The following is an 8518-nucleotide window of genomic DNA, read 5'->3' as shown; positions in this document are numbered from 1 at the left end:
CCGTATAAACATCAGTGACAGTAGTAGATGATACTTTTATGTTAAGTGGTTATGTTAAGTGGTCTCTCTGAATTGCACATTGCCTGTCACTAATCTCAAAAAAATTATTATTATTCCTTCAAAAGTGATCGAGATAGAAAAATTATTCCATTTCAAATTGAAATGAACATTGATCATGAAAGAGCAAGAGATAAATGTAACCAACCAATGTGTTTTCTTTGCATCCTAGAACATGGTTTGTTTTAATTCTTTTTACCAGGCTTACCAACATAAGCTGAAGCTAGCCCTTATAGGTCAAAGTATCTTTGGACAAGAAGTTTATAACAAGCTGAGAAAAGAGGGCCATAAAGTTGTGGGAGTGTTCACAGTGCCTGACAAGAATGGACAAGCTGATCCTTTGGGTAAGTGTAACCTTAAGCCAAACAGTAAAATTACAGGCGTGCCTAACAAACTTGCCTTTTCGTGAGAAGGTGTTATCTATATGGGAATGACTTGCAAATATTGCCTTATTACACTGGACTCAGCACAATATGCTTGAACAAACAGAAGTCGTAGAACCGGTTTTAACCTTATCAGTCAGTATTTAAAAGTTGTTTCTAACCATCCAGGGCCATACATTAAGATACTTGAAAAATAAATTGAAAGTAATTAAAAACACTGGATACCTTGTTTAAATGTACATCCTAGAGATGATCATCCTGAATTAGATTAAAGAAAATAGCTGCTCAAATAGCAAGCTCAAATGCTGTCACCTGTTTCATTGTGCTGTCTGGGGTGCTCAGGACATGGAGCCAAGACTGTTTATCCCTGGCTTTCTGCCCTTTCTGTCACACTTGCATGCGGCAGTGTACCTGCAGAGCCCATTTGTCTTACACCTGGACTATAGAAAACTCACTGGAAAGGTTGGAAGAGGCTTTGTTCTCCCTTTTTCCATTGTCAAGATGCATAAGGATTTTCTAGACTTCCTAAAGAAAGAGCTGTTGCCCGACAGGTATTCAGAAGTGTACTCATAGAACAGAACCCAGTGTGGCAAATAAGCTACTTTGAAACATCTGAATGTAATTTTTTTTTTCCAGTTAAAAAAAAAAAGTGAGTTAATATGATTAGCAAATAGAAGTGCCAGAATAGAACGTACCTTTATGGATAATCTGAAATTAAAACTACATTTCATGAGCTGCCTCAAGTCTTTTTTTGTTTTGTTTTGTTTTGTTTTTTTGTCAGGTCCTGACATGTTTTTACAGAACTCTTATGAGGGAAGAATCAAACATTAATTTTGCTTTACCTGGGCTATGGCACTCTCAAACTAGCATGTAGTTCTAAAGTTTAATATATCCTGTAACTCTGCCTCGTTAAAAAGATTTAATCACACTTTGGAAGAATTAGAGGAGGCAACTAGTGGCTTAGAAAAAGACAATTCAACTCTCTAGCTCTGGAAGCACATAATACTTGGTTGCGTTATATAAATCATTGTTGTATAGTTATTACACTAGCAAGATACAACTAAGTAAATCCTCCACTGATTGCAATCATATATTTGACTAAACCATAGAATTCGTTTATTTTGCCCCAATGGGAAAAAAAAAAAAAGAAATTACAAGGTAGTTTGTTGCTTTTTACTTCCACATAACTCAAAGAGCTTAAGTCTCAAGTGAAATTTGCTGATGTTTCTGTATGCTCAGACAGCTACAATTTTTGTTTTTAAAAGCAATTGCAGTACAGGCTAAGTTGCATGGAATGGTACTTAAGTAAGTATTTACTTAAGACCTAAGTTAAAAGGGTAAAGATGCTTCAGGTCAAACTCAAGATCCAGTTTCAGAAGTCAAAAATAGACAGGAAAGTACAAAAATGTGTTTAGAAATGTATACTGATGAATTTTCCATACCTCCTGTTTTCTGTTTTCTTCCTATTATGCATGCACGTCTACAGCTGTAGAGTCTGACTGTATTATCATGTTCTCTGATGAGTGGTTGTGCAATGGAATTTATCAAACACCTGAAAATTCTCTCTGCAATTACTGCAGTGGTTTTCTCTCACCTTTGAGCCTAATTTTGGGCATAGCTGTGTGTCTCACAGATAAATGAAAGCATATCCAGAAGATATCAGTAAACAGAATTTTGAAGAAATTACTGAAGGCCATTGACATCTGTAATTACTTGCACCACATGGCAAAATGCTGGTGATGTGAGTGAATCTTACTTGTACGTAGTCATAATCTCATACAAGCTGCTGAAGTGAAAAATTAAATTCTGCTAAACCAAACTAGCTGCAGGTAAAATGTAATGACTGGACAAGAAATGGTCACTATTAGATAGTCAATAACATTCATAATTCCTGTCTGCTTTTGTTGCCATTTAGTAGCCACGTCGTAAGAGTGAACTTAAAGTTGAGAATGACATAAGCTGTAGGAAGGAGGATCAAAGACATAATTAGTAAACTATATCCCAGAGCAAAAACAACACACAGAACAATACCAAGGGTACTGTGTAATCATATGCTTGATGATCCGCTTGAATTGTCTTGTTATATCTCTGATTTCAGTTTGAATTTTTAACACAAAATGTGAATTTAAAAAAAAATATATATTCTTGCCTCTCAGCACTGGCAGCAGAGAAGGACGGTACTCCTGTTTTTAAGTTCTCCAGATGGAGAGCTAAAGGAAAGCCCATCCAGGAAGTAGTTGCAGCCTACAAATCAGTTGGAGCAGAGCTGAATGTCCTTCCATTCTGTACGCAGTTCATACCCATGGATGTTATTGACTGCCCAAAACATGGCTCAATTATTTACCATCCATCCATCCTACCACGCCACCGAGGAGCTTCTGCAATCAACTGGTGAGTGTTTTGCATGGGAACTATGTGTCTCATGTTAGGATGTTGGTCTGTACCCATTACTCATGTAAATGCTGGCATAGTTCTGTTGACTTGTAATTGCTCTGCAGGAACTTCTCTGAAGCAGCTGAGTATTTGGTTCGTGAACTGCACTTCATACCTAAGATTTTTTCCTAAGATGTTTTCCAATGCAGTGCAGCTGTTACTCTGGGAAGATCAGTAATGTGATCTTACATTGATGTATTTTACTCACATAGGCAAATCAGCAACCTGGAGTTTTCATAGGCGGGACACTGCCCTCATAACTCATCCCCCACAAACACTAGGTAACTATCCCAACAGGGCTTCATGCAGAGACTTAAGATTTCACAGAAGGGAAGGGAAAAGGGATAACGGAATCCACAAGAATAAAACCTTATGTTGCTGTCCTCCTGAGTGATGCACAAGGCTAGATTCAAGACGTTACTGTGAAAGAACTACACTGCAGTAATGACCACGGTAAACTCAGACCTAGCATTCTTGTGGCAACAGAAATGCCGTTATCGCAGTGTTTAAAATCAGTTAGAAATTTTCTAAATACAAAGAAAGACTTTTAAAAGAGTCTTACAGGCAGCATGATGATTATCTAACGATACAGTGTTGTAGATTCAAAGCAAAGGCATGTTTTGCTTTGTTTCATTATTTTTAATCCTTAATGGAAAAAGTACTGAGCTAAAGTACTTGACAGAGGAGTAAAGCAGAATATTGGAGACATAAGGAAGTCCTTCAAAAAGTGGCAGTTGTATCCAAGTGATTAAAATAAAAAAGCATAAATTCTGGCAAATCAGGAGAAAAAAGAAAGGAAGGCATTCCAGAAAAGAAATAAATAACAAACTTTTAAATACATAAATTTGAATAATAACAATTTTCCCAAATGCTTTAAAGGTGGGAGGTATGTAGGGTAGTATGGGTGTTTGATTAAAAAAGGTGCTTGTAAAAAGAAGACCATAGTAAGAAATCTGTATTGGTATTCAGGATGGAGAAGCTTAAAGGTGCTACTACCATACAGCCTTTTGTTGTGAAGGATAAGTCAGAACAATTCTCTTGAGCTGAATTGTGCATAGAAGAGGTTTTAGATAAACTAAAGAATGGGTAAGAACCTCTTCTCAGGACTGGGGGACTTTCAAACAAAGGTTGTGCAGATTTGAGACAACCTGTAGCGTTTCTGTTCCTTCACATTGCTTCGATACAGGAGATGGGAAAACAGCAAGAGCAATGCCCAGCTTTAAAAGGGCTGAAAAGGAAATACAGGAAACTTCAGACCAGTCACTCTGATTTAAATCTGTAATAAAGAATACACTTTGTACACAAATGGGTAAATGTAGTATCAAAGTGAGATTAAAAAAATGAGAGGTCAGATTCAAAGTTAAAGAACATGGGGTAGTGCACATAAGGGGGAAAATGACTATATATAAGCAGTTGTTAAGTTAATTGTTACTCAGAAAAGAAACCATGGAAGGATCTTAAATACTGTCTGCATCTCAGTTAGAACATTAGGGAACTAGAAGTGCTTCAGAAAAAGCTAAGAAGTGTGGTCAAAGGTACAGAACAGCTTCCACATGACAGCAGACAAATCTAGGAGTCTTCAGACTGGAAAAGAGGTCACTGGGAAGGAAATGTACTAGCAGTGTATTAAGCCATGAAAGACACGGGAAGGTGAATAAATAATGATTGCTCATTCTTAATCAAAAGGGGAGCAGCCAACAAAGAGATTGAGTAGTAGGACTTAACTAAGTAAAGGAGGTACTTTACTCTATGCAGTTCATTAAAATGTGGATCTGCACATCTGGAGAGTTCGAGAAGGGTACTTTCGTAGAGGAAAAGTTCATCAAGATCCGCTCCATAGGAAGATGTAGATACAAACGCTTTCAGCAAGTTCATGAGGTGAAGGTTACCAGAAATGGGAATGTACCCCAATGGGGTATCAATGAGTTGTGCTCTGTTTTGCGTATTCCTTCTGTAAGCATCTGCTCCTGCTCTTCTCAGTAAAGACTGTTGTCCTAAGACCTTTAAACTAAGCTAGGATTTGGCCATTCTCATGTTTCACTCGCAAAACTCTTGTTCTCATCAAAACTTGGGTTGTAGTTAGAACCGTGCTGCTGATCAGACCTTTTGCCCCCACAGTGTGACCAAGAAAGCCTGTGGGAATTAGGCATGGCTAAAGGGGCGTCGGGTACAAACAAGGGCCCTGGACCTCTGAGGGTTCCTCTCTCCATCCCTTGCAGCCTCTTCCAGCTGCTGCCACTTTCTTATCAGCAGCCCTCTGTGGAGGAAGCTGGTGGACTGAGGAGGGGGCCCACAGTTCTCATCCTGTCACCTATTCAGCACCAGGCACTCTTGCCCACGATACCTTCTTCTCCTCCAGTGCTGTGCTGAGGACATCCACTTCTCACCAGGGAGCTCTTCTGGATTTTTTACATAATATAAAACAGAAGAAATGCTGCTTAAATGTGTGAAAGATTAGATAAGGACTAGCCGAACTTTTGTAAGCTTTCACTTTTGTTATACCTGCCCACATGACCAGTTGTCTTTGGAGCTTGTCCTTTGTTTTGCACAAATGTGTACTTTACTCCTTTTTATAATGTAGTTTTCAGTGCTTACAATTAATAATGGATTTTCATGTGTATAAAAGGAATACTTACACAAGATACATCTTACTGAAAATTGCATTGGTGCTCGCATGCAGACAGATGATTAAAAGCTTGCAGAAAAGATATATCTCTCCATTTCTGTCTGCTTTCTTAAATGCATGGGGTTTGATTTTCCATCATTATGAGGCACATGCAGCTCCAAAGGATAGAAGATCTAAGTGGCCGAAGTTCCCTTCAGATTCAGAGGCAGATCCTGAGCTGATGTAAATCGGCGCAAGCCTGTTGTAAGCAGTGTTATATTCATGCACAGCAGCTGAGAGTCCAGCTGGATATAAATTCCTGTAATAACGTTTCCTGAAACAGTTGAATATCCTTCATTTTCCACTTGGAGTTTAGCTCTTTTTCAGCTGTGAGACAACTGTACTAACCTTGCCAACCTACAGATAAGACGTGAGACTTCATTAACAATGCTTTTAAAATAGTTATCACAATTAACTGTGTGGTAGACACTCTGGATTCAGTTGCAGCGTTTCTTATGCCATTTTGTGGAAATGGCACATCAACAGTATCAAAACCATGGGTTTCTGACTAAGAAGTGAGCAATGAAACTGTTGTTAAAGGCGGTTGGATTTTCTTTTCTATCATCTACCTAAAGTAAATGAATGTGTAACAGATGGTTTGATATCCCTGACTACTTTCATACTGTCTGTATTTACAGTAAGGCTTTATTTTTTTGTTTGTTTGTTTTTTTAATATCCAGGACTTTAATTCAAGGAGATAAGAAAGCAGGATTTACTATTTTTTGGGCTGATGATGGTTTGGACACTGGACCAATCCTTCTTCAGCGAGAGTGTGATGTTGGCCAAAATGATACTGTGGATGACCTGTACAACCGGTTTCTCTTTCCAGAAGGAGTAAAGGCTATGGTATGTTTAGCTGTACTAAGTATCAACTTTTTAAGAGGAAAAGAAAATCATCTGCTGGAGTTTGAAAGTGAAGGAAATACAGACAAGATGCATGCATTTGGAAAGACAGAGGTTGTGGTGCTCAGCCGAATCCTAGACTTCAGTGGGGCTGTGCTGCTTCACAGCTGAGGAGGTGGCGTCAAAATATTTGTTGCTGGCAACAGGCAGAGGATATCCTGTTTCCACAGAAGGCAAGAAATCAAATTTGTCTGGAATGTGGCTCTTTCCACAGATTTCTTGAATGTTTTTACAAGGTGAAATTTAAGGCTCAGAGAGAACAGAAAGATAGGGGTAAGGCTGAATAAAAAAGAGGGATGCTGTTTTAAATTCAGAACACTGGTGGATTTACTTTAGATTTTGTATGCTTGTCCTTTTTTGTATTGTTTTAAAATGAAGAAAAGAAAATGCATAAAAAAATACTCTGCGTGAATTGTTAGAGAAATTTTTTTTTCTCTCCATTTAAATGCAGAGAAATAACTTTTTGCAGAAAGAAAAAGGAAAGAGTTAAATGCAATCACACAGAGCCACATTCTGGTCCTGCTATGTATTTTGGCAGCTGCTGTATATCTGGTGACTAGGTACTGCCTTCAAATTTCTGAGGCTATTTCTTTTGTCAAAGAATTTTAAGGATATATGTATGCTAATCAGTACAGCACTGGTCCCCTAGATTTTAGAAATCCTAGTTCACCTTGTGATGGAAAGCCATTTGCTGTCATTCATAAGTATAACTGAGGAAAAAAAGTGAACCAAACTAAATCTGTTAAATCTGTAATTTTTTCACTTAGGTGGAAGCTGTACATCTGATTGCGGATGGTAAGGCCCCTCGTATACCTCAGCCTAAAGAAGGGGCAACATATGAAGGGATCCAGAAAAAAGAAAATGCAGAGGTACTGTTAAATAACATTGTGACTTGGGCATATCACTAGACAAGTTGTTACTAACTCAGATTACAATAGTAGTGATAGGAAGTTAACATAAATTTTAACTCAGTTGTTTCTCCACCTCTTATTCGTGATGTAGCTCCAAGGATGCATGTAGTAGAGCTCTAGGTTAAGCTCCTATTCCCTTTCAGGAGTTAACATATATTTAGAAACTTGGAGTCATACTTGGCATCTTCTACACACAGCTAGGTGGCAGCTGCACCTTCAGTGGATTCATATTATGTCGCCATGCTTCTAAATACAACGTTGAATGTCGTTTACCAACAGTCCATACAAAGTTCTCTGTCAGAAATAGATTTGCTGTTGGCACCAGGAAAAAAAAAATAGGTCATGTAAACAAACAACTGAGAAAAGAAATTATTTAAACACTCATATAAGAACTATAGTATATAAGCATTTCTATGGCATTAGCTGGGTCTTCTTTGTGGTTGGGAAGGCCACCATAAAATGACAGTGAATGCTGCCTGCAATAACTTCTTTTCCTTGTATAGACCAATGCAAAATTTTAGGGAAAAAAAAAGAAAAAAATATTTCAACAATTTCAGTCACTTGTCCGTGGTGATTGTAGTCCTTTCCACCTGAAATATTATAGGTCATTGTCGCGGTTTGAAAAGGGGGGCTGTTCTCCCACCGAAAGGATGCGACGGACTGGTGTGTTTTAGTTGGGAATCCTGCCAAAACACACACGCGAAACTTTTGATGCTCATTAGTCGGGCTAAGGAAGATAATAACACATATGAGCGATAGAAGCAGGAACGTTTAATGAGACAAATGCCCTTGAAGTTAAGATCGGTCTGGGAAAGGGAGAGAAAGAGATGAGGGAGAATACATCTTGATCGGGCAATTCCCGACGCTTACAAACTTCACCCCGCAATGGCTCACCACGCCGGTGGGGGGGGGGCGGGGAAGGCAAAAGTCCACCCGTAGTTTGTCCGTTGCCTGCGCAAAGCTCCATAATGGGGTTCTCTCCTGAGGCAAACCTTTCATGCAATAGAACTCTTCTCCTCTGGGGTGGCTGCAGGGATGCTTCTTCCAGACTCCCCCCACATACACATCTGTGTTCCAGGCTGGCCAAGTTGCGTCTTAAGGGAATATCTTCAAATTCTCCTGCGTGTTAGTGGCTAAATCACCACACCCCGGCGGACAGGGGCGAG

General features: G+C 38.9%; 1 protein-coding gene across 1 annotated transcript in view; it reads left to right on the top strand.

Moving 5' to 3' along the window:
- Window positions 1-259: 259 nt before the first annotated feature.
- ALDH1L2 (aldehyde dehydrogenase 1 family, member L2) overlaps window positions 260-8518 on the top strand; it is a gene marked incomplete at its 5' end in the record, with an annotated part of 32052 nt that continues 23793 nt past the window's right edge. Inside the window, 4 exons of the mRNA XM_010143255.1 lie at window positions 260-401; window positions 2597-2831; window positions 6219-6384; window positions 7209-7310. Of these exons, the coding sequence (XP_010141557.1) occupies window positions 260-401; window positions 2597-2831; window positions 6219-6384; window positions 7209-7310 (645 nt within the window). The remainder of the gene's footprint in view (window positions 402-2596; window positions 2832-6218; window positions 6385-7208; window positions 7311-8518) is intronic.

Source organism: Buceros rhinoceros, unplaced genomic scaffold, assembly GCF_000710305.1.
Source record: "Buceros rhinoceros silvestris isolate BGI_N320 unplaced genomic scaffold, ASM71030v1 scaffold13079, whole genome shotgun sequence".
Lineage (NCBI taxonomy): Eukaryota > Metazoa > Chordata > Aves > Bucerotiformes > Bucerotidae > Buceros > Buceros rhinoceros.
This window is presented reverse-complemented; position numbering and strand designations above follow the sequence as displayed.